Consider the following 27,189-nt stretch of genomic DNA (forward strand, 5'->3'; position numbering starts at 1 on the left):
TTCACTGGGAGATGAAGGGTGTATTTGGCATCACTTTTGAATCAGGATGGCCTTCGTTGTGCCGCGATGACGCAACCGGCCTTCGAATACGGCCTTCAAAGGGTAAAGAATTGAATTGGGACAGCCTTCATCGCGCCGCGGTGATCCAATCGTCCTTAAAAATGCGGCCTTCGAAGATGCAGCCTTTGAATTGGGACATCCTTCGTCGCGTCGCTGTGACGTAATCGGCCTTCAAATACGGCCTTCGGAGTATGCACCCTTCACACTGGGACACAGCTTGCATGTGGCAATGATAATCTCAGGTACTGTTTATGTGCTTTATTTAATGTTCAAAACATGTCATGTGACTTTGAATATCATTTAGCGCTCCCAGCTTAGTAGCTGTAAACAACAATGTATTGTAGCAACAATGGATAGTTCACCTCAGATCTTGGAATTAAACAAATGGAAACAAGTGTATTCTTTGACAAAGATTTTTTTTAGTAACTCAGTAGCCTATGTATTTTTAATAAAAACCCCAACCCTTACTGGGAGCCTGTGAGTGGAAAAACCGCACTTGCAACTTTGGGCTGGCGGGCCGCGTCAGGAAGTATCGCGTGATATCAGCTCTCGCGATGTAACAAATTGCTTTACGACACTGCACACATACACGCATACATGCATCCCCCATCCAGGATCCAGCTAGCTATAAGAAAAACTATCGTGATGGCTAAACCGGCATATAAGAAGCAGAAAGCTAGGAAAGCATTGTCGGAGGAACAGAGAAAGAGGAAACGGCAGACTGACCGAGCGAGGAGTAAGACACGAGTAAACATCGGACCTGCGTTTTCAGAATGGCGAAAAAAATTAAGAAAGCGTGGTCGGAAGAGTCTAGAAAAAGGTAACGAGAATCTGACCGGATAAGAGTCCCAATCAGTCAGGCTTTCACTGTTAAAGTTGATTCCTGCGATTATCATGTGAACAGTTGTCAATATCTCACATAATTATCAGGACATAAATAAGCCTACACGTTGTAAATAGTGTAAATGAGCGCAATTTGCAAACTATTATGATAAATTGCAATAACCATGTCTAACAACATCATAACGGACATTGTTACGAAATAATGCGACGTACATGTAACTTTATTGATGTCATCTGATATTTAGGCTCAGGTAAGCCTAACGCGGTAGGCTACTTTATTATAAAGTACAGAGGCTGTGAGTGCAGATACGCTCTGCAAGTACAACTTTAAATACAAGTTCTCTACAGCGACTCTAGGGGTCACTGTTTGACAAAAATGGAAATCCTGCATAGTGCCGCTTTAAATGGGGTAAAATAAATCCTAAAATGATTTATAAATACTTTCTATTTATATTACAGTAATGAAAATGGTTCTGAATAAATGGTTTTCTTATCGACCTTGAATAAAAGGCCTTATCGACACGACAGCCATCGGCACCAATCCTCAACAAACTCGTCTCCATACCGGCGTGATGACTCTGACTTCCAACTTGAAATTGATAAATATTCTGACTGTTCTGATCCAATCTGACTTCTGGCCTGTAATGCTGCATGAATCATAATCATACACTGTTTGTTCGTTGGCCAGAGGAGAACTGAGCGACTGAGTCTGGTTTCTCCCAAGGTTTTTTTTCTCCATTCTGTCACTGATGGAGTTTTGGTTCCTTGCCACTGTCACCTTGGCTTTTGGGTTGCTTAGTTGGGGACATTTAATACTCAACAATATTATTGATCTGCCTTACTTAAGGTGGACGATGATGCAATTTTCTTCTTGAAACAAACTTTGTTGTATTATTTTAATGTTATTGAAGCTGCTTTGATACAATCTGCATTGTAAAAAGCGCTATATAAATAAAGGTGACTTGACTTGACTTCAAATTCTACTTCTTCAATTTTCATCTGGGGTGAAATTTGCCCTGGGTAAATTCCTAAGCTTTGTGAGATTCACTGGTGTTCTCAGGCTGTCATATAATTTAAAATCTTCATATGGATATTAAAATATGAAATCTATAGGGATGCAGGGTAAATAATTAAAGCAGAGTTGTTGTTTTTACATGTTAGAACTTGTAAAAGTCCTGCATCAAACTACACACAAACCGAAAACTAAAAACATTTCTGTAACACTTTACAATAAGGCTCATTAGTTAACATTAGTTAACTACATTACTTAGCATGAACTAATAATGAACTGCACTAATACAGCATTTACTAATCTTTGTTAATGTTAATTTCAACATTTACTAATACTTTATTAAAATCTTGTTAACATAAGTTAATGCACTGCGAACATGAACAAACAATGAACAGCTTTATTTTTATTAACTAGCATTAACAAAGATTAACAAATACAGTAACAAATGTATTCATCATGGTTGGTTCATGTTAGTTAATACATGAACTAATGTAAACTAATGAACCTCATTGTAAAGTGTTACCAACATTTCAGTTAATTACAATAATTTACAAGCTAAAAAAAATATTTGTTGAAAAACTTTTTTAAAAATTTGAAATGTTGACTTTTAAGTTTAAATTAAAGCTCTAAAATTATTAACTGGAAAGAAAAAAAAACATGCAATTAACTAAAACTAAAGCAGAAATAAAAATAAATTAAAGTAAATAGTATAATTTAAAATAAAATAAAAAATTTGAACAAAAATGGCCACATATACCTATAATAACTACTATAAATAATAATTTTAAAAAAAACACTGCATAAAATACATATCTTAAAGTTGTGTATTATAGTTTTGGGACACTCACGGTTTTTGCCAATGTTTCCCCAACCTGTAGCCCAGCAAGTTGTGCCGTTGGGAAAGACACTTCCTTTAGATGCCAGGCAGATCGGACGGATGTATGGAGTGAAGGTCACAGGTTGACTCAGTTTCATCAGGGAGATGTCATTATGGATATTGTTGCTGTTGTAATTTGGATGGACGATGATGGACTGAACATTAACTCTCACTTCATTTGTGTTGACACCAGACGTGCTCTGTGTTTCTCTTCCCAAGTACAAACTCCAGCTGTTGATTTTAGTCCTGTTACAATAGACAGCTGGAAATAAACATTTGCTTTGCACTACAGAGAAGCTTCAGTACATTTGTAAGCAGGTTTATAAGAAACAGAAACAGTGAAAAAGTTAAGTTAAGAAATATAAAAGAATCATGCGATCCTTCTTACGATTCGGTGCAGTGAGCAGCTGTCATCACCCACTGGTTGTGGATCAGGGTTCCCCCACAGATGTGTCTGCCATTGTAATGCATACTGACCTGCCAGGGCCAGTTACCCGCAGGGGCGTTAGTGCCGCCCACTATGCGTGTGTTTAGGAGAGCTACACCACAATCTGCAGACAATAAATTATAGATCACAAATTAGAGCTGCACAACTATGGAACCGAAAACGTGATATGGATTAGTGCGATTATCAAATCGCAAAAACTGCTATTTAAATATTTGTGTAGAATAGATTGCATGTTTCAGAGAAAAGCCTGGAATTCAGATGGCCAAATATATTAGTATTGCAATATTACAGGTGTAATGTAAAATAAAATTTAAATAATACTTATTATTAGGCTATCATTATTTTTATTATAGGCTATTATTTTATTTTACAGTGAAATGATGCAGTAGTCATATTTCTTAGTTTGTTTTTTTCAGTAATTTTTATATTTTAATCTAATAATTACGGTGGCCGAGAGGTGCAAAACAAATCACAATTATAAGAACAAAATAACAATTCAGAAAACACAACGACAATTCAGAAAGCAAAATAACAATTCAGAAAACACAATAACAATTCAGAAAACACAATAACAATTCAGAAAACACAATAACAATTCAGAAAACACAACGACATTTCAAAGAAAACGGAAAAGGTAGGTACATTTTGAGAATGGCAAACTTGTCGCTGATTGGACGAGACACCTGTCAATCAAGCTTTACAGGAAGTAAGAAATTTGTGATCAACTTTGTTTTGCTAAATGCGAAAATGGAACACATTAACCATTACTTTGAAGAAGGACATTCATGTGCCGTGATTGTGGACATGCTGGCGACATACCCCGATATTAAAACTATTTACAAGACTACTAAAAAATATTTACATGCGCTTCGTGAGGCGCACACACACGCAAGGTCTCTCGCTCTCTGTCTCTACCTCTCTGCCGTGTGCTACACGGTTTGGAGCTCGCAAGCTCTAGATTCTCTAGAGCTCCGAGTTTTTAACTAATTTGCGGGCATCAGGGAGCCGCTATCAATATGTGGGGAACTTCCGGGAGACTTGGGATGTCTGCATATCACTCCATGGGACCGAACTATCTTTGGCATGTTGATGGGTGCGATAAACTTAAGCCATTTGAGCACAAGCTCATTTTAATGTCGTGGTATGTCGCCAGCATGTCCACAATCACGGCATATGAATGTCCTTCTTCAAAGTAACGTTTAAATTTCTTACTTCCTGTAAAGCTTGATTGACAGGTGTCTCGTCCAATCAGCGACAAGTTTGCCATTCTCAAAATGTACCTACCTTTTCCGTTTTCTGTCGTTGTGTTTTCTGAATTGTTATTGTGTTTTCTGAAATGTCGTTGTGTTTTCTGAATTGTTGTTGTGTTTTCTGAATTGTTATTGTGTTTTCTGAATTGTTATTGTGTTTTCTGAAATGTCGTTGTGTTTTCTGAATTGTTATTTTGTTTTTATAATTGTTATTTTGTTTTTATAATTGTGATTTGTTTTGCACCTCTCGGCCACCGTAATACGATAATAACTTAATTATTAATTGAATTATCGGGGCCAAGCACAAAAATCATAAGTTATGCAGGCAACGCTGGGAGCTTCTGAGAAACTGCAACAATGAGTATATTAAAGGCATTTTAGATAATTTTAGTCAAAATTGCTAAAAAAAAAATCATAAATACGATAACTTGTAATAGCCTATGATAAAATTGCTTATCACTTCTGACTAATAGATGGTGCTTTAACCAAATTGATGTGTGTTCAGTGTGAGGAGACAATATCTGAATTCGAAATCGCTCCCTAAACCCTCATTCACTATTCACTACGTTAGTCCACTAATACTGTTCACTTGAAGGCGTAAATGAAAAACGAGTGAGCAAATTCGGACAGCAGTTGTGCGTACATCGGTTGTACACTTGTTATTGCAGTGCAATGTTGGATTGGATAAGTGCACTCAATAATGATGGTTATGGTTATCAATAATGCATTTGTGAAGGTTATCAATAATGATGGAACACTATGGTTTCGGATACTACAAATGGATGTCCCAAATAGCGCCCTATTTGCGGCTATAGGAGGTATACAGAGTTTAGTGTCAATATGCCAAAGCGTTGCAGAGTTACAGCCTCAGAATCAACTTGCCACCATGCCATCAATTTCATTGATGGGTTAATTGAGAACGGTTTCTTCTATCAAAAAGCTTTAAATACATTTTTGCAAGCATGGTCTGTAAATGATCTCTGCCGATTTCTGTGAAAATCGGGCCAACAGTGTAGGAGTTTGAAAAAGTAGGTTTTCAATGAAATTTAAAATGGTGTTGGCCTATAGCAAGTTCAACTGAATATGGCATAACTGGTTTCATTGTTCTTGGTATGACTCAAGTAATAAATCAAGACCAGTTTCGTTAAAATAGCCTAAATAAATCAAAGAGATATCCAGCTGCAGACCCGCAGCACCACCAGTTTCAGAACCCCAGTGCCAGAACCGGAAGTGAGGGAGGGGCGGAATTATTGACAGTGAGACAAGCATGCCGGAGAGCACGTTGAGTTGTCTAACGTATTTGACATCATGTGGTGAAAAATTATTGCATATATTACGTTCTGCATTTATCTGCTAAACATTTAACTTGTGCTTAACTTTATCGACAAGGAAAAGGCCCTCAACAATCTCAGTGAATAATCAGAAGCTTCCAGAGAGCCCTTTCTATTTCATTTTGTGTTCAGGGATGACATGTTTTTGCAAGAATGTAAGGACAAAATGGGCCTAAGAGTGAGTTCCTCATTTGATACATTGTAAGTTAAATTTATAAATTTATACAGGATTGTCATGATAAAATGGGCCTGGGGTGAATTGGTCATTGGTATACATGTTTATTGTTTCTTTTAAAACAATGCCGAATTTTCTCTCTCTTTTTTAGATTTTTGACATTATTTTACATAAAGAAAAATGCATGCTGCACATGTTCTTGTGAAATAAAGTATATTTTATATAAAATGCCCATAAGTTTCAAGCATTATTTTTCACCATTATGATCAGGAAGTAACTCTCATAATACAATGAAACGGATAACTATATACAATTATATTACACAAAATCAATGTTTTAAAATGCTTATTGTACTGTACCTTAATGTATCATTATAACATATGTATAAAGTATGACGTTTCGTGTGTAATAAAAGCATGCCGTTTCCTGTCAAAGCAAATCACGCTCCAAAACGTTAGGTGGCGTTACTCGGTTTAGAACGTAAGCTCCACCCCTCACTTCCGGTCCTGGCGCTGGTGTTAGAACGTAAGCAAAGGCCCAGTCCCAATTCGCCTACTTATACTACGACCTAAAAGTATGTACTCTTTTTGTGAAGAAAAAGTACATACTTTTGAGTGTGTAGCAAAAGAGTAGGCAAGCTTTGGGACATACTATCACGTCACCTTTAAAGGACAGCTCTGTCGCGTGTACGTTCCTGTCACCGTAAACTGCCCTGTCAATCATCTTGCAACAGTTAAAATCCTCCATTCAATCTAATTCTGCCAGTCGTGGGTCTTTCATGCGGAGACTCCCCTCATGCGTTTGCAATTTGAATATAATGATGCATTTAAAAGGTAATGGCTAAACGTATTTTTCAAAAGTTCACAATGCTGCTGCAGATGCAATATAATGTAGACAACGTTGAATAAATACCTTTTCGTCAGGTTAGATACTGATAATTAATCACTCAAACCCCTTTATCTAAATCTCTCTACATAACCGCCGGACTCGCGCGTCCTCCATGTCTGTAGTTTTTTAACACTTTTCACTCGTGTTTGTAGTTCTAACCGAATCCTCGTCCTACGCGCGATGGATTGTGGGCAATAGGCCTATTAACGCGGAGTAGGGATACAGAACTTCCGGTCAACAGTATTTCTCAATAAGGATTTAGATTATCAGCCATAATGTCTAAACCATCCGAGGTAGACTGACCACGAGCACAAAGGTTTTTGCTCCTGTAGAAGCTATAAGTTCGTATGAAATCAACCTTGTTTTAAGAAAAACGTGTTTTATCCGCGATCTTATGAAAAAAAAACTACACTACCCCCAATCCTAAGCGTAGCAGCAACGTGTGCTGATTGGTCCAACTCGCTGTTACTATAGAAACGTTTACTCTTCTGGCGAACGCCAGGCTACAACCGCAGCTGTCGTTGTAGTGAACCGGGTTGCTCTGCATCAGGACGTAGACAGCCATACTTCAGCTTTCACGCTTTCCCTCTTGAGAGTTTTCATTTACCATCCGAACCACATCGCCATATGTGACTTCAGGCAGGTTGCGGAGAGATGTATTCCAGCGGACAACGCCATTGTAAAACGCTAACCCGAAGAGCCGTATCCCCACTAAAAGACCAACTTCCGGTCTTCAATTTTTTCGTGACATAGGCCTATTTTAGCCGTTAGAGTGTGCATCGATCTGCACTTCGGATTCTGACCGGAAATAGTAGACCAACCGGGTATCTTTGGAGCACTCATTTCAACATACTACGATTTGGGACGTACTAATTCTATTTTCGAATACTATTTAGGACGGATAGTATGCGAATTGGGACTGGGCCAAAGAGTATAGCTCCGCCCCTTACTTCCGGTTCTGGCTCTGGGGTTCTGAAACTGGTGGTGCTGCGGGTCTGCAGTAGCCTGACTACGTCAGACTTCCTACTTCCGCTAATTTCATTTCGCTCCTGTAGTCAGTCTGAGATAGCAGCCTATCTTTCTGTTTTCCACCGGCCTGAAAACAGCCTGGCCAATCAACGAACAGAGGGCGGGCTGAAAGCCGTGACGTAGTCGTTAAGCGCCGTGTTTAAGATTAGGTCAGGGAAATCGAAAACGACCGCTGATATGGAGACGCGGATGCAATTCGCTCTGTTGTGGAGAATATTCCCGGCATTAGCAAACTGAAGCCCGAACACGAAGAGTGTGTATTAAACATTTTGAATGGAGGTGATGTTGTGGCCCTACTCCCTTTGGGAAAAGTTTAATTTATCAACTATTACCGATCGTCAGCGAGAGACTGGGGAGCCTTTTGACAGGTCAGTGTCTCTTTTCTTTTCCAGGTCTTAAATACCGTAAAACTTCAAATAATAGCCCGGGCTTTTATTTGCCCAAATCGTCGAACTGCACCGGCTTGTACTTGAGATAGGCGTCTAACTTATATGAGACAGGCCTTTATAGTTGAGATGTTGTTCATTGAGATGTTGTTCCTAGAGTCTATAATCTCTAAAAATCTCCAAATGCTCCACGTGAAACCGCGGTCTTCCGACCTCTTACTATCTTGTCGATTGATTTTTATGAATATGCGCGAGGGAGAGAGAGCAAGACAGCGCTCGTGTTGTTTGTAGACGTGGGAGTGCGCGCGCGCGGCCGGGGCTCTCTCTCTCTCTCTCTGCTCGTTTGTGCCCTGTCAAGCGCAGCAGTCATTCTATTACATCACTCACAGATCAAAAAAGTCGTTTACAGCCATGTTCACTCGGGTATTTCGCTCGCATCATCAAGTGTTTACAGTGGAAGTTCGATCATAGATTTGAGTTCGATGCATGATGTCTGTGGTTCGATGCGGCTGTGTCGGCGCATAACATGCGTCATAAACAAACTTATCTGATTGGCTTACGGGTAACCAATGATTTTAAACTTCAGTACGCGCCCCCTAGCGAGAGAGAAAACACTTCTCTATTATGCTATCCCAGACTCTGTGTACGAAGCAAAGTGAAGTAGCAGAGTCTGGTATTACCAGGCTAGGTCTGCAGCTGGATACTACTGGAATCAAAAGCTATAAGCGTTTATTTTTTTTTTGTAGTTTCATTATGAATTTTGACCAGAGGGTGGCACTGTTCTAAAACATTATTGAGTACCTTCAGGGCAGTGTTTCTCAACCTTGTTCCTGAAGTTTAATTGAAATTTTCTAATTGTGATTGTGATTATGATTATGATTTCAAATGTGATATGGCTAAAATAGGTTTGCTGTGTTTATTTGTATAATTTAGCCATACTTTTTGTAAGATTGTTGCGCTAATTTCCTTAGCTGCTTTAAAAAAAAGAATATCTGACATGCTGATGGACATATACACTTAATTCAATTAATGGTAGGTAGATCTCGACTTTTAGTTTTTAATTGGTTTGTTTATACATTTTAAACTCATTGTATTTTTTTTTTCTGTGTGGATATTTTGTAAACTTTGTGTAAATCTGTATTGTATTTTAATTTACGTAATGTATTGGTTAAAAAAAAAACACTGCTCACTGCCTGATTAAAATTAATGAGCAGGTGATAAAAAGAGTGCATTCCACTAAATTTCTGGGGGTCCTCATTGACGACTCTCTTAACTTTAAATGTCGTACCATTCATACCATTGATCAGCTCTACCAAACTAGGATGTCTTTTTTTCCAGTAATAAACAAACATTGTTAAGTTGTTTTGATTGATACTGTGAAGCAGCTTTGATACAATCTGTATTGTGAAAAGCGCTATATGAATATATTTGACTTGACTTGACTTGACATATTGACCATCTTGTAAACAAACTATCAAAGTATGTTGGCTTGTTCTATAAGATCTGACATTTTCTACCTTTGTCTGCCCTCCTCATGTTGTTCAAAACTCTCTTTGAACCACATCTTAACTACTGTAATGTGATATGGTGCAACACCTTCACAAGTCATCTAAAAAAACTTGTATCCCTGCAAAAGAAAGCCATACGGGCTCTGTCCTGGCCAGAGATAAATTCCCCAATCCGTCCTCTATTCTATCGCTTTGAGTTATTGAGACTAGCTGAGCTAAATGAATATCATAATGCCTGCCTTATGTTTCAAATTGTAAATAGGCTGAACTCTAGATTGAGTAGTCTTGTTCCTATCTCCAGCACCCAGCACACATACCAAACAAGAATCAAACCACTTATATTAGATAAATGTCACAGACGTGCGCGCCAGTATGAGTGTTGTCTGTAGGGGGCCCCACATCTAAAACGGGATTGATGATAGCCTCAAGGTGTTGCCCTCTATCTCCAACTTCAAAACACAACTAAAAAATAATTTCATATTAACCTATATCTAATATAAAACTGTTTTCTCATGGATTACTGGGATGTATGTGTATGATTGTATGTGTATGTAGGCCTATTGTATGTTCTGGTGCACTTTGCGTGCATTTACTCATCCGGTTACAGTGTATACCTTGTCTTGTTGGGGAATCTCCTGTGTTGGGGAATCTCCTCTGTCTCATGTACAAGTTCAAATGATGTAATGCCAAGTAGAAAAACTAGGTCACAGGGCATGTAAGGACAGGGCATATGAGGACAAGGATATGAGAATGGAAAAGTACACAAAAACACTGGTAGAAGAGATGCAGGTGTTGGGAAGCGCTGGAAAAGAAACATATTATATACAATGTAAGATATCCCACCAATATGAGAAGGTTTAGGGGAGATGTTTTTAATGGTGGCGAGAATACGAGGAAGAAAACAGATAATAATACAGATGCCCATTTTGTAATAGGAGACTAATACAGATGCCCATTGTGTAAAAGGATAATAATACAGATGCTCATTGGGTACCAACGATAAAAAAAGGTATAAGACTTGAAGGTCGACCACTGTAAAATCAGATGACCAGCTGGCATCTCACTTTGTTGAATTGCTCAATAAAGTTACTTCTTCTGAGACCTGGAACTTCGACTCTGAAAGATTTTCTTTGAAAACTGAATTAGAGAACTTTGAAATCTGCAGACCAGAAGCAGAGCCCTTAAATTTGCCACAACATAATTGGCGAGGTCCAGCCAGGAGCATCTTGGGGTCAAGAGGTCGCTGCGGCGTGGGTGGTGACAGAGGCTTCACAAAACAAAACGGCCGGCCAAAGAAAATAAGGTAAGCAGTTTTTGCTTATATTTTGTTTTGTGAATCGCCCCTGGTAAGTTAACACGCTTGGTGACTATTTTTAATTATAAACCTCATTGCAAAAGAACCTAGGAACAAGTAAGAAATAAATTAAAGATAAATTAGAGAGAAGAGAAAGTCGAATTTCCGGGTCCAGGGAAGCTGCTATTTGTTTGTCTGTCTTAAAACGTGAGAAGCGCGTAGCGTGAGAAGCACGCCCCAGTGTGAGAAGCACACTGTTTATTTATTAACGCGAGAAGCGCGTAGCGTGAGAAGCATGCCCCAGTGTGAGAAGCACACTGTTTATTAACGTGAGAAGCGCGTAGCGTGAGAAGCATGCTCCCAGTGCTAGAAGCCCACTGTTTATTTCTTCCCCAGTGTAAGAAGTACACTGTTTATTTGTTTGTTTGTCTTAAAGGAGAAGAGTGTGCACAAATTAGAGGGAAAGGGGTAAAGCATGAATAGAGAGCATATTATTTAAAAAGACGCATTAGTAGAGATTTTTATATAAAAGAGATAAAATAATAATATGGTTAAAATATTGATGATTAGAAAATAGACTTATACTGTAGAGAAGGAAAGGATGGAGACACAGAGGGAAGAGGTGTCCTCTGGCTGTACTGGGCATTCTGCCCAAAATATACAGATGGCTACAAATTAGCGATGTGCTGGGCAGCGAGTGACATCTGAGCCAAATAGTGAAAGAGACTGTGCTAAGATTTGAAAAAGACTAAAACAAGAAAAATAAGAAAAAGTATTACAAGAAAATTATAAAAATGGAAAAGTAAATTATCACATTTTAATGAACAAGATAAAGCAGACTAGAAAAGAAAAAGACAGAAGTTGTATTTACCAGAAAACAAAGAATATTCCGAGAAATCGGTTTTGCCGACTGTTTGGCCATTTTCCAGACTGCAGATACTGCGATCCAGATAGAGAGACACAGCGCTTGTTGGATGAGAAATTGAACTAAGCATTGTTTCTATTTATATTATTTGGCAATGAGTGAAAGTGTGTGAAAGAAATCCCGGGTGTATGAATGAGACGAAGTGTATGAATCAAAGAAGTAAAGTGATAAAAAGAGAAAATAAGTAAAAATATATAGATGGTAAAAGAACGTTTGTATAAGTAAAAGAAGGTAATCGTATGTGAATAAGAAGGGAAAAAGAAGAGAAGACATACAGGTGGTAAAGAACGTTTAATGAATAAGTGCAAGAAAGTTTGAAGTAAAGAAAGAACAAATGTGGGAGGGACTCAGTGAATATGAGAAAGGAGGAGATACATGAGAAGATACAGGGAAGAAGAAAAGTTCAAGAAGGCTTTAGAACAGACTAATGGGATTAAAAATCATTTTTGGCTGGAAAAAGAACTTGTGAATGAGGAAGGGCAGCGACAGGAATTAACAGACCAAAAGACAGATGAACTTTTGAGGCAATTGACAAAAATTAAAAAATCTTGATCAGCTTGAAAAAGAGTGGCCTCTGCTAGATTGGATTGATATAGTTAAAGACCAGACAACCTTTGAAGTCTTGAGACCACAGTTGAATAAGTTCAGCCTACCTAAAGCCATCCTTTTAGAATCAGCACTGACTGCATCAGAAATTAAAATAAATCCAGTGTATGTGCCATACTTGCACAAAAAACGCCACACACTGTTGGCCCCAGGGAATGGGAGGGGCAACAATTTTGAACAACCTTTATATGACAGTGGGTTCATGCATCAGGGAAGTGAAGTGGGAAAGTGACATAATTTTTAAAGCAGGGAGAGCAGGGGAGGTCAGGCCAGCACAAGTGAAAAATTGGACGCTGGAAAGATTAGTGGTGATGGTGGTTTTCAGAAACAATCCACACAGCATTCGTCATATGTGGGTAGAGATCCGACGAAACAAAGAGGAGTTAGAAGAACAGCCAGTTACAAACGAAGATGTTGCAGCTCTGGACGAATAGGAGGGGTGAAAGGGGCAATGGGGGGAGAAAGGTTCCAAACAAAAAAGAGAGAAAAATTTTTATTGACTTATTTGACCCTTTAAACTTAGAAACCTGCACCAGAGAGGAATTAAATATTTCAATAATTATGTGGGAAGGCCATGAGTTGAAATTGACCCCATCTCTTACTTATCTGTATAGGGCGGGGAAAATAACTGCAAGAGGCCGATGGTTTGAAGAGAACATAATCTGGGATTTCGAATTAATACACTTGAGGGAGGACATCATTTGGAAGCGTAGCACACATGACAAGATAGGAGAAGTGACGCTGAAGCCACTGTCTGAGGTACCAATACGAACTATTTTGAAATATCTGCAAAAAACAAAACAGCTGCCTGAATACTTAAATATAACAGAAAGTTAAGTGTTTATATTGTGACTAAAATAATTAAGGGTACAGATAATTGGTGCTACAGCGATGGCTTCGGTGTCACCTCAGGAAGAAACCCCTGTAGAACAGCTTGCGTCACAATATCCAATATGTAAAGACACTATTAAAAACTTATCAAGTAAGTGGGAAAAAAGGACCAAAAAGTTAAACACTAAGTGGCCAGCAGAGGGAACATTTGATTAAGCTATGTGCAGGGAAATGGGAGCATTGATAAAAAACCACAAGGCCCATGATAAAAGCAGGAAAAGGGAAGAAAAAAGAGAAAAAAAGCAGGAGGTTTTGAATTTATTCAGAGATAAGGCCATACAATTCATTAAGGCATTAAAAGTAAAAGCAGAGAAAAAAGATAGCATAATAGAAACCCCACCCCCTTATGCACCACCCTATGATATGACTGGTAAACAGCTCCCCCTGCCCAACTCCCCCTCAGAGTTTGACTGCTTTGCCATTGCTGGAGATTTTAACATTCACATAGATAATGCAGAAAACAATATGGCAAAAGAAATCAAAACTGTTTTAAAAACTTTTGATCTGACTCAGCATGTACATGGACCCACACATAATCGTGGACACACTCTAGATTTACTTATCAGTAAGGGTCTAAACATTTCATCAATTTTTATTAAGGATGTAGCACTGTCTGATCATTTTTGTATTTTCTTTGATATATTGATCTCTCCTGCCATTGAAGCTAGATCTGTGTCTTTCAAGAAGAGATGCTTAAATGAGAACACTAGTGTACTATTTATGAAGGCTATATCTTTAACACCAAGCATATCTGCTGACTCTGTTGATTTTCTCCTTGATTCTTTTAACTCAAAAGTTAAGAGTGTAATTGATGATATTGCTCCTGTGAAAGTCAGGAAGAAGAGTGGCAGACAAAAAGCACCTTGGAGAAACTCAACAGCAGTGCAAAATATGAAAAGACAATGCAGAAAAGCAGAGCGCATGTGGCGGAAGGTCAAAACTTGTAGTCCATTATAACATCTACAAAGACAGCATCCATGCTTTCAATAAGGAACTAAGCAAAGCTAGACAGACATTTTTCTCGAATATTATAAACAGCAATATAAACAACACGCGCACTCTTTTTGCTACTGTAGAGAGACTGACAAACCCCCCAAGCCAGATTCCCAGTGAAATGCTCTCAGTGAGAAAGTGCAGTGAGTTTGCTTCTTTCTTCTCTGAGAAAATCAATAATATCAGAAAGGTGATCAGCTCATCCTTGAGTTGCGCTGGGGTCAGGCAGATCAGACAACAGCACGAGAAAGTAGCCACTATGTCTGATTTGTTACACAGCTTAGAAGCAGATCTCCTGGAAGTGGTAAATGCCTCACTTCTCTCTGGGAGTTTTCCGACCTCCCTGAAAACTGCTGTTGTCAAGCCCCTCCCGAAAAAGAGCAATCTGGATAAGACCATATTAAACAACTATAGACCGATATCAAATCTTCCTTTCATAGGCAAGATCATTGAAAAAGTTGTCTTCAATCAGCTGAAGAAATTCTTAAGCTCGAATGGATACTTTGACCATTTTCAATCTGGTTTCCGACCGCACCACAGTACAGAGACCGCGCTCATAAAGATAATAAATGATATTCGCTTAAATACTGATACAGGCAAATTATCAGTGCTGGTACTACTCGACCTCAGTGCTGCATTTGACACTGTCGATCACAAAATACTTCTTGACAGGCTGGAAAACTGGGTCGGGCTTTCTGGGATAGTCCTAAAATGGTTCAGGTCATACTTAGGAGGCAGAGGTTATTATGTGAGTATAGGAGACCATTAGACTGAGTGGACATCCATGACATGCGGAGTCCCTCAAGGCTCAATTCTTGCGCCACTCCTATTCAACCTGTACATGCTCCCAATGAGCCAAATAATGAGAAAGAACCAAATTGCTTACCATAGCTATGCAGACGACACACAGCTCTACTTATCCCTATCGCCTAACGATTACAGCCCCATTGACTCCCTTTGCCAATGCATTGATGAAGTAAACAATTGGATGTGCCAAAACTTTCTTCAGTTAAACAAAGACAAAACTGAAGTCATTGCGTTTGGAAACAAAGATGAAGTTCTCAAGGTGAACGCATACCTTCAGTCTAGGGGTCAAACAACTAAAAGTCAAGTCAGGAATCTGGGTGTGTCTCTGGAGTCAGACCTTAGTTTCAGTAGTCATGTCAAAGCAATAACTAAATCAGCATATTATCACCTGAAAAATATTGCAAGAATTAGTTGCTTTGTTTCCAGTCAAGACTTAGAAAAACTTGTGCATGCTTTCATCACCAGCAGGGTGGATTATTGTAATGGACTTCTCACTGGCCTTCCCAAAAAGACCATAAGACAGTTGCAGCTCATACAGAACGCTGCTGCTAGGATTCTGAGCAGAACCAGAAAATATGAACACATCACACCAGTCCTCAGGTCTTTACACTGGCTGCCAGTTACATTTAGGATTGATTTTAAAGTATTATTACTGGTATATAAATCATTCAATGGCCTAGGACCTCAATACATTGCAGATATGCTCAGTGAATATAAACCCAACAGATCACTCAGATCATTAGGATCACATCGGCTAGAAATACCAAGGGTTCACTCTAAGCATGGCGAGTCTGCTTTTAGCTACTATGCAGCCGCAGCTGGAACCAGCTTCCAGAAGAGATCAGATGTGCTCCTACAGTAGTCACATTCAAATCCAGACTCAAAACACATCTGTTTAACTGTGCATTTACTGAATGAGCACTGTTGCACTGTTCGTCCGACTGTTTGCACTGTATTTTATTTTATGTTTTAATTATTCTGATTTCATTTGATTATTTCTGTATTTTATCTTTTATTCTAAACTGTTTTAATTATTCTGATTTCTTTTGATTATTTTAATTTTTTCTAAAGCACTTTGAATTACCATTGTGTATGAAATGTGCTATATAAATAAACTTGCCTTGCCTTGCCTTGCCCTGATGGAGGGAACTGTGAATATTAGAGGTAATGTGACCCTTACAGATGATCCAGACGGGGAGGAAGGACAAGAGGAGGAAAGAAGAGAAGAAAGCAGGAATGCAAGCCATGATCACAGAGCAACAAAAGCCACTGACATGCTTGAGGCACCAACTCCACTGAACAGATATACGTCAAGCCATGGAGGAAGTCAAGGTAGCAGCTTGAGCATGAAACACCTGACTGGAACAAGCAAAAACCCCACCCTGTCTGACCCTTATCATCACGTAAGAGAAGCCCTGCATGATCTTGGGGAAGACTGGATAAGGAGATGGACATTGATCGAGAATTCACATATGCACAAAAGGAAGTGGAACAAGATATACTGATAACGCAACAACAAATTGATCAAGAAATTTATCGCTAACTGAAAAACTCCATGAGCAAGGAACAAAGCGATCAAGAAGCTGATAACTTACGAGAGGCTCTGGAAAGAACCATAAGTAATGAACAACAGAAACAACGACATCAGATACCAACACTATCTCACGACCAATTCGTACGAATTTGTACGAGTGATTAAAAAGTGGCTAATTCGTATGAGTGAGGTCGTACGAATTTGTACGATTTGTCTGAACCCATGTGATGGGTAGGTTTAGGGGCGGGGTCAGGGGTAGGTCATTCGTACAAATTCATACGAATTGGGCAACTCGTAAAATATGTACGATTTAGCAAAAATCATACTAATTCGTACGAGTGAGGTCGTATGACTTCGTACGAATTAGCCACCTCGTAAAATTCATACGAATTGCAGTGAGATCGGGCTGTCAGAGACACAGATATCACTCAACCAGCCCAGCCAGACCACACAAGGAGTACAAGAGTGTGTCAGGAACTCTACTTCTGGAGGATCTCCCCTGCACTAAACCATACTGGACACTTTGAGGGGAAGACCAGCAAGGGGACCAAGCATGTACAAAGACGAAAAGGACTTACTGATGGAGGAACATAGGCTCTGCCCTGTACTGAGCATGTGTAGAAAGGAAAAGGATTCACAGGAAGAGGAAAACATGCAGTGTCCCATCCTGATTAAAGGACAACAAGGACAATATGTGCCGTGGGGGGGACAAGATCTGGAGGGACTGATAGCCCGCCTACCTGATTTACATGAAGGGGCTGGCAAGTGGATCAGATTACTGGAGTAAACAATGGGCAAGATCCTAGCCATTGGAGATATCAAGGCCCTGTTGGCTAAATGTGTGGGAGGAGTAAAGACTAATGAGATCCTGAAAGACGCAGGAATTTAACAAAGCAATTAATTCAACCGGGATGGATGCCAGACCACTTGACCATTACAGAAAACTGATGTGGCAGGTCCTGAGGACACATTATCAAACCCAAATGGATCCAAAGTCACTTAAAGGGGAGGCAATAGGAGAAGAAGAAAACCCAGTCACCTATGTCCAGAGACAAGCAAGAAAGTGAGACAAAACAAGAGCTGGAGAGAGACCCTGAACGTGATCCAGTGATAACAGCACTGTTCAGATCTGCCATCATTGAAGCCATGCCTGCACCTGTGAAAGCTAAACTAGAAGATGTGGTGGGATTGACTTCAAAGACACCAAAAGAGTTCAGTGACCACGTGGCACATGCAGTGGAACAGTACAGAAAGAATGAACTAAAGCTGAAGAATCAAGAAAGAGAGCTACAAAGAAAATTGACCCAAATACAGCTGGATGAACTGATTAACAAGAAGAAGAAAGTTCAGGCTGCTGTGAAGGAAACTGAAGATCAATCTGCTGTGATGGCTGCTGTCAACATACCAAGTCAGACTCCACAAGTTGTTCAACAAGCGCCAAACAACATGAATCAGAACACGCCCATCAATGCAGGAAACCCACAGCAACCAGTTGCACCAATTGTGATATACCTTCCTGAACACCAAGATAACAGAAATGGACCAATGCCAGGAAGAGGAAGGGGAAGAGGAAGACAATTCAACAATCAACAGAGAAACCCTGACCAACAAGGTGTCTGCTGGGGATGCAATCAGCCTGGACACACCAAGAGATACTGTCTAGTTAACCCGTGGCCCCAGAATGGGCCCCAACAAGGTCAGCCGTGGCAACAAGGAAACCTGAACCAGCAACATCAAGTGTCTGGACCTGTCAAACCATGGCGTGGCCCAGATCAAGGATACTAGGGATGCCCAGAGAATCCTACGGGGAGGGGTCAGCTTCCAATGATATAATCTAATGCTGAGCAAGAACCTATGCTGCAGGTTAAAATAGAGGACAAGATAACACCCATTATGCTGGATACGAGAGCAACATATACATGCCTAAGCCCAAACTATGCCTCACACCTCCCCAGGTCTGGAAAATATGTCAAGACAGTAGGATTCTCGGGACTGACGCAGCTAATCCCAATGACAACCCCTGTCAGCATAAAAGTCAAAGACTCTGAAATAAAAATTCCTGTATTAGTGTCAGACCAAACACCAGTCAATCTTTTGGGAAGGAATGCTATATGCAAGCTAAAATTACAGATATGGTGCTCTCCTGAAGGAATATATATAGATAATGTAGGCATAAAACAGATGACAGTGATAGGTGAAATTGATCAAGAAGAACCACAAGCCAACGTGTTCTGGGTTGGGAACTTAGATGAGGGAATAGGAAAAACATTAGATAAATGGGGAAAATACATAAATGAGCAACTCCAGAAACCAACCCTACCTGAGACAGAACTTCACAGTACTATGATATATGACCCCCTTAAGGACCCAAAGCTAGAAAAAGATTGGTTGGAAAAGACTGAGGGACAGAATGTGTCTCTGAATTCAGATTATATAATAATAGGGCCAGAAGGGCAGCATTACAAATAAAAAAATAGTGACTTCATTAATGCATGGTTTAGAGTAGATGACTCAACACCACGTTACATTATACCTGAACGAAGGATGTCAAGCCAAAGATTTAGGCCTAATGATGTTGAAGGCTAAAGGGAAGCTATGGGAAGCCACAGAAAACCCTTTCATTTTTCAATCACCAGACATGACACATCTTAAAATCTTATGCACAACTGATATGGTAGGAACCCCAAAATTGGTAGTAGAGACAGAAAAGAAACATGAGTTGACCTCTAAAATGAAGGAGCTGATTTTTAAAATGGAGCAAAAGGTACCCATGCAGTTTTGGTCCAAACATGACACAGATATAGGCCTATTCAGATCAGCAAACCCTGTTAGAATTAAAATCAAACCAGGAGCCCAGTTACTTAGGAAGCAACAATACCCATTGAGACGTGAAGCCATAGAAAGAATAAGAAAGACAATTGAAGGATTGGTAGAGGCAGGAGTATTAATTGAGACTACTAGCTATTGCAACACCCCAATTTTACCAGTTGAAAAGGCCGATAAGTCTAAGTGGAGGTTAGTGCATGACTTGAGGGCAGTAAATGAAGTAGTAGAAGACTGGCCAGCTGAGGTTCCAAATCCGCATACGCTATTGACAAATGTTCCACCTGCTGCTAACTATTTCACTGTGATTGATCTTTGCTCTGCATTTTTCAGCATTCCACTAGCAGAGGAAAGCAGATACCTTTTTTCCTTCACTTACCAAGGTAAACAATACACATACACGAGAATGCCCCAAGGATTTAAACACTCCCCTCATGTATTCAACCAAGTTTTAAAAGTAGATTCGGAAGATTTAAGACTGGATAGCACATTGATACAGTATGTTGATGATTTGTTGATATGCTCAACAACGCTGGAACAGTGCCATCAAGACTCCATTAAGGTGCTAACCAAATTAGCAGAAGGAGGCCACAAGGCCTCAAAAGAAAAATTACAATATTTTTTGCCTCAAGTAGAGTATCTGGGTCGATTGATTGCACACCAAACAAAGGCAATATCGCCCAGCCAATTAGAAGGAATAAGCAAAGCACCACAACCTCAAACTGTAGGACAAATGATGACATTTTTAGGGATGACTGGCTTTAGTGCCGATTGGATAGAAGACTACGCAGTCAAAACAGCTCCATTAAGAGCCATAATGAAACAAGCTGGTCACCAAAATCTTAGAGCACAACTGAAATGGGATCCTGAGGCACTGATAGCGTTCAGCTCATTGAAAAAAGAATTGCAAACTGCTCCCGCTTTGGCGATTCCTAATTATGATAGAGATTTCCATTTGAATGTAGCAGATAGAAAAGATGGGTTTGCTTCCGCTGTACTGATGCAAGGCACATGCAGTGGAACAAAAAAACAACCCATTGCATATTATAGCACCAAATTGGACAATGTAGCTCAAGGCTACCCACCATGTTACCAAAAAGGTCTAGCTGCTGTATACTTTGCTTATGACAAAGCATCTGCTGTTACTATGGGTTATCCAGTCATCATTTATACTCATCATAAGATTGCTGAATTATTAGAAAAAGGAAGTTTTATTTTGACACAGGCCAGATGTTTGACATACTCCACATTGTTAACTTATCCTGGCATCACAATCAAGAGGTGTACCACAACAAACCCAGCTAATTGTGTCCCACTAGAGGGGGAAGGAACACCGCATGAATGTGTTTCTGCCTCTCTAGCTTTTACTCGTCTGAGACCAGATTTGGAATCAACACCAATTGTTGATGCAGACGTGGACTATTTTGTAGATGGCTCATGCTTTAGAGACCACTTAGGTAACCAAGCTGGTTTTGCTGTTGTACAAAGAGATGGAGACAATTTTAATCCTGTGTTGACACAACACTGTGAACAGCCTTGTTCAGCACAATTGGCCGACCTAAAAGCACTTACTGAAGCATGCCTGTTGGCCAAAAACAAAGTAGCCAACATTTATACTGATTCTGCATACGCCCATGGTGTATGTCATCTTTTTGGTGCAGTGTGGAAACAAAGAGGATTCAAAAAGAGCGATGGAACCCCACTTCAACATGGGGACCAAATTACTAAAATAATTACGGCTATGATGTTTCTAACCAAATTGGCTATTATTAAATGTCAGACTCATAAGAAAGGACATGATTTCGTCATTAAAGGAAATAATGCGGCCGATATGCAAGCAAAACAAGCCTCTGGGTGTCAATTAGTAGTAATGGCACCATCTGTTTTGATCCAGCCTCTCCCCACTGTTGAAAGTATTGCCCAAATGCAATCCAAAGCTACACCACCTGAGATACATGTATGGCAGCAAAGGGGGGCGACAAAAGATGCTAACAATATTTGGCGATCACATGAAGGATATATGATAGCCCCCATCCCATTGCTTAACATTTTAATTCCAGATTCCCACAGTTTTGCCAACTGTGGAAGGGGGGAAATGATAAGGAAGATAAAAAGACAAGGATTCTGGTCCCCATACTTACAAACAAGAATAGATGAATTTCTGAGTGAATGCGAAATTTGCGTGCAGAACAATGTAAGAAAAGGAACCGCAACTCCAATAGGCTCTATCCCAGTTCCAGAAGGACCCTTTAAGCATCTAGTGATGGACTATGTGGACATGATAAAATCAGTAAGAGGGAAAAGCCCCTGATGGAGCTTTCACTAGGGCCATGAAGAAACTGAAGGCTTTAAGACAAGAAGTTACTGAAAATGCGGGAAGAGACAGAAATCTTGGATACTGGTTTGATTCTTTATTCAGATCCTGGAAAGAATGGTTAATTCAGGTGGGAACAATAATAGCTGTGGCTGTTGTCATTTTTCTTCTGTTGTTCTGTTGTGTTGTACCTTTTCTCAGATCCATGCTAGCCAATGCTGCTGCCCAAAAGATGACCCAAGCTAAACAGATGATTAATGTGCCAGTTAAACGAGAGGGAGTTGACATCGGTTGCACAAACTCAGGAGTGTACCCAATTGGACCAGGCCTGGATGAACTAGATGACTTCCAGTAAAAGGCTCTGATAAAGAAGTAAAAGGATTGGGGGTACCTTTCTATTTTGATTTCTAAAGTTTTGACTCTGTTTTTTGATGAAAGAGGGAGTTAGTAATACTCTGTCTTTCTTTTGGGGTAAAAATAGGAAGCTTATTAGAACATGCATGGGTAGAGTAGGGAGTTAGTTAGATGGGTTTTCATGCATTTTATTTTTAAGGGCCCCCTTTCCTGCATATATCCTATACTTATAATCATATTGAAGCATGCTTATATTTAATCACACTACTGTCACAATTATAAATGTAAGAATGAGAGGGGACGATAGAAGGTTTAAAGCAGGCCATGACCCATGATATGAGGTAATGCAGTTGAGTATGAAGGGAATGCTAAGAATGTTTTTATTATTTTTAAATCACTTTATTCATTTTTTATCTTTTATATTTTGAATATACTCTAATACTACTGTAACAAGTTAGAAGCCAGACATTACATCTATTGTGCCACTGGAACATGTACAGATGATGTAAAATTAATTGCAAGCGCTGTAGTACAATGTTGAATCAACAAGGGCAGACTCAACTGGTGGTTTAAAAACCCACTGTCTGCTCCATCACCAGATAGCGCCCTAAGCAACGCCAGGGCACCTCTGGCAACGATGGAGCAACCCAGATAGCACTCCAGGCCACCGGAAGCGCCTGCGCAGATCCTCTGGCATCGTGGGACAGATCCTAACTTCAAGTTCATACACTGAGATATGTTGAATACACTGAAAGTTTGATGTTTGAAGTAATCTATCCCTTCAAAGTGATGAGATGACAGGAAGGTGAGATCATTTACTCCGCTCCAGTCAAAGGGTGGTGGAGATGTTTGGTCTCACTATTCCTCCAGGGTGTACCTTTGTGACAAAAAGCCTATTGATAGAACAGGTGGATGGTCTATATTGACCATGTTTGCTAGACAGGTGAAGAGAGGCTTGCTCATGAAGATACATTCTGGGTAAGAACAATGTTAAGGTGGGACTAGAATTAGTCCCAAAGGGGGGGTGTGTTGGGGAATATCCTGTGTTGGGGAATCTCCTCTGTCTCATGTACAAGTTCAAATTATGTAATGCCAAGTAGAAAAACTAGGTCACAGGGCATGCACCTGCGATGAGATGACTAAACGCCTGTGAAGAGACGACTCAATGCCGGCAATATGTTATGCCCTAAATTACTACATGATTAACTAACTGTATTTTTTCTATATCCATTTCTGAAATGCACTTTCTGTAAAGCTGCTTTGAAACAATATGTATTGTGAAAAGCGCTATACAAATAAATTTGAATTGAATTGAATTGAATTGAATGTAAGGACAGGGCATATGAGGACAAGGATATGAGAATTGAAAAGTACCCAAAAACACTGGTAGAAGAGAGGCAGGTGTTGGGAAGCGCTGGAAAATGAAACATATTATATACAATGTAAGATATTCCACCAATAGGAGAAGGTTTAGGGGAGATGTTTTTAATGGTGGCGAGAATACGAGGAAGAAAACAGATAATAATACAGATGCCCATTGTGTAATAGGAGACTAATACAGATGCCCATTGTGTAAAAGGATAATAATACAGATGCTCATTGGGTACCAACGATAAGAAAAGGTTGTAAGGACTGGGCGAAGGGTGAATCTGAGTAACTAAATGCATCCTTGCTAAAGTCCCAAAGCCTTCAGACCCAAAACGCCTGAATGTAAACACACACACACACACACACACACATGAACATTCCCCTAAACCAAGCTAACACTGGGAGTTGCTTGGTGTCCGCTTACAGGTTTACGACCCAAAATAATGTGCATGAACTTGTTTCTTGGAGAAGGAGAAATGAAACCCTTTTAATCCTATATATATTCTATATATATATATATATATATATATATATATATATATATATATATATATATATATATAACCATGTGATACATGCATCTAGCATTCATCTCATGATTTTCCTTTATGTGTTTGGTTTGTGCATCCTTGTAGACTCTCATGGGTAATGTTTGGGACCTAACTTACAGACTATCACTCATTCAGAACATTCACTCATGGAGACGCACACACATACACAAACCTTTAACTTCATCATATAAAGACTTTACTGAGATATATTTTTATATGCTTGTATGTGTGTCTGTTACCCAGGTCCTATGGTTACCTGTGATAGTATCGTAGTTCTAAAATAACTACAAATGCTTGGAAATTATGCATTTTTAATGTAACTGTTTTCCTATAATGTTTACCTATAATGTTTATATGTCGTGTTTGATATCGTAAAAATGCCCTGGACTTGACTCAGCCAGATATATGTATGAACACACCGTAAAAGGTATGATTATGTGTATAACACATCTCTGCAGTAGAAATGACCATTCCTAACGCAGGTCATAATTTAATTAGACACGCATTCTGATAAGACAAAGAGAAATCTTCCACGGGCACTTTTCTCCCAGCTGATTGGTGCCTTCACGCCAGAAGGGGGGTGTACCGAAATGTCTTTAAAGAGACGCGCCGAGCTCCCCCTCTCGCTCTTACTCTCTTACCCGCTTACCCTCTTACCCCCTTACCTCACAAGATGTAACTCCTCGTGTGATTCCTCTTCGGGGATCTTTTTCATTTGTTTGTTTAAGTTTTGTTTTTCCTTTCGACTTCGTTCATTGCCCCGGACGGGTAAATTAACTTAGCCTGAATTGTTTCTTCGGTAATTCACGTCAGACCTTCATACCTTCGTTTGAAGCACGCGCCTGGGACAGCCTCCGCAGACCACGTGACGAGACAGACGGAAACACGCATCCACAGGCCTTCGAAGCAGCCACACCAGGGTTCTGTGCAAGTATCGATCTTATCGAGCTTTTAGAGCATTACAGATTGTGTTTTCCGTGTTGTCTCTTGAAAGGTTTACTGTCTGGGTGAATTTACCAATCTGTGATCTGTACGGATCTCCAAGCTTCTCTCCAAGCTTCTCTCTCTCTCTCACTCACATGTTTCTTTCACTTTTAATCTGTCATTGTTTCGTTCGTTATGTGTCTGTATATACATATATCCCATGTAACGTTAGTAACTGTATACGTAGTTCTGCCTTTATTAAATTCCTTTATATTCAGTGATTGATTCATCTCTTTTGCTCATGTCCAAGTCACTAAAGTGTCCGATCTAGCTACGAGCTGTAATAAGTTCACTAAAGTTAACTAGGGTATCGTGTAAAACGGGAAGGCTAAATTCCTGGGCAGAAATTATCTTTCCTGTCTCCGAAATTATTCCTGTATGAGAATTGATAATGTTCGCGTGATGAGCTTGCTGGACAAGCAAATCACAAGATCAAATCAATTCACAGGAATGGCCTCGGAGGAAGCCAGATAGACCTAATTGACACATTAATATTTAATTATAATCTGTTGTGATTGAATATTGATTTACAGTTGAGCTAAATTTTACCTGCCTGTAAAACGTGATCTATGCAATTAACTATAACCAGTTTATGGTTAGTTGTCGAGATACACATGAATGCAGATTCAGGTTAACATATTATCATCCCTACTCGGGAGATTAAATTAAATGTAAAGTGGATCTGGTCCAAACCTGTATGAATAATTATGAATTATGAATTATGAATTATTATATACAAATTCCCCAAAATCGATCGAGTCATACTCTACAAAAAGGATGGAGAATGCGGGCACATTTTAAACTTGTTTATGAGCAATTCAGTTTCAATCTATGTGTATATTGTTATTTAATATTGTATGCGTGCCTCGAGTAGTGAGCGAACGCAATGCGAACTCACTGGCTGACTGATTAAAGGCAAAAAGCCGTCTCAGTTCAGCACAACTAAAACTAAACTGCAGTTTCATAGTATTAAATTTGTCCTACAAAAGACGAAGAAACCTCTTTTGAATTATGACATTTTAATGTTAAACTCCCCTGTCCAAACGAGATTCTTCTGTCAGGGTGAAGACAAAATTTAGTGAAACGATGCTCTTTCACTATTCTTAAGAAAGGCCTGATATTATAATCGTTAGATTAACGATAAACTCCTGGTTAAACATTGACTTAGCTACTCAATTGTAAAAACCTAAAGCATATTTAATCATAAGTGCTATTTGATATATGTTATGGGAGTCGAAAAACAGATGAACAATTCCTGATTTCTTTATGCACAGCGCAGAAATCCTGCCAGACGTGTTTGTTAGAATATAGCACCGAAAATAGCAAAAATCCAAAACCTAAAAACATTTTTAATCATAAGTGCTATTTGATAAATGTTATTTGGATCCGAATGACAGACGAATAATTCCTGTTTTCTTTTGCACAGCGCAGCAAAAAAAATAAAAAAATAAAAATATAAAAATCCTGCCAAACGTGCTTGTTAAATATAGCACCGGAAAGAAATCCGTCGAGATTTAAAATTCTGTACTATTTGTGATTATGCAGTGAGGTGGGGTGTAATTCTCCACGCCCTCTGAGTAAATCACATGGGATGCAGGCGGGTTGTAATTCTGCCGCCAAACACTAGGGCGCAGCCCTGAGTGCTTTGCAGTATCAAATTACCACCACTGTCCTGGCTTTACCCTGCGTGAGCGCAATAGCGCCATCGTATGGACACTAGCAGCTAGGTAATCCTTTCCTCAAATCCCCTCGTTTCACAAATTCAGATTTTTCCAGTGAATTTCTGAACTTGTGTCTCTAACTTTACATGCATGTGCAACGTACAGCCGTTTTGCTAACATGATTCTCCTGCCCCTGACCGCGTACACTTATTTTGAATTTTGTTCAAACCAGATTTGAACTTTAAATTTAAAGTTAAGTCTCAGGTCAGTCACTGAC

The 27,189-nt window shown here is 39.5% G+C and overlaps 1 protein-coding gene across 1 annotated transcript in view; it reads right to left on the reverse strand.

Annotated features, from left to right (window-relative positions):
- LOC143733111 (chymotrypsin-like protease CTRL-1) overlaps window positions 1-27,189 on the reverse strand; it is a 63,940-nt gene that overhangs the window by 13,150 nt on the left and 23,601 nt on the right. Inside the window, exons 3-4 of the mRNA XM_077224679.1 lie at window positions 3,181-3,343; window positions 2,764-3,038 (exon numbers count right to left, since the gene is read on the reverse strand). Coding sequence (XP_077080794.1) covers window positions 2,764-3,038; window positions 3,181-3,343 — 438 coding nt within the window. The remainder of the gene's footprint in view (window positions 1-2,763; window positions 3,039-3,180; window positions 3,344-27,189) is intronic.

Source organism: Siphateles boraxobius, unplaced genomic scaffold, assembly GCF_051911475.1.
Source record: "Siphateles boraxobius isolate OS27281-9 unplaced genomic scaffold, OSU_SipBor_1 90, whole genome shotgun sequence".
NCBI lineage: Eukaryota > Metazoa > Chordata > Actinopteri > Cypriniformes > Leuciscidae > Siphateles > Siphateles boraxobius.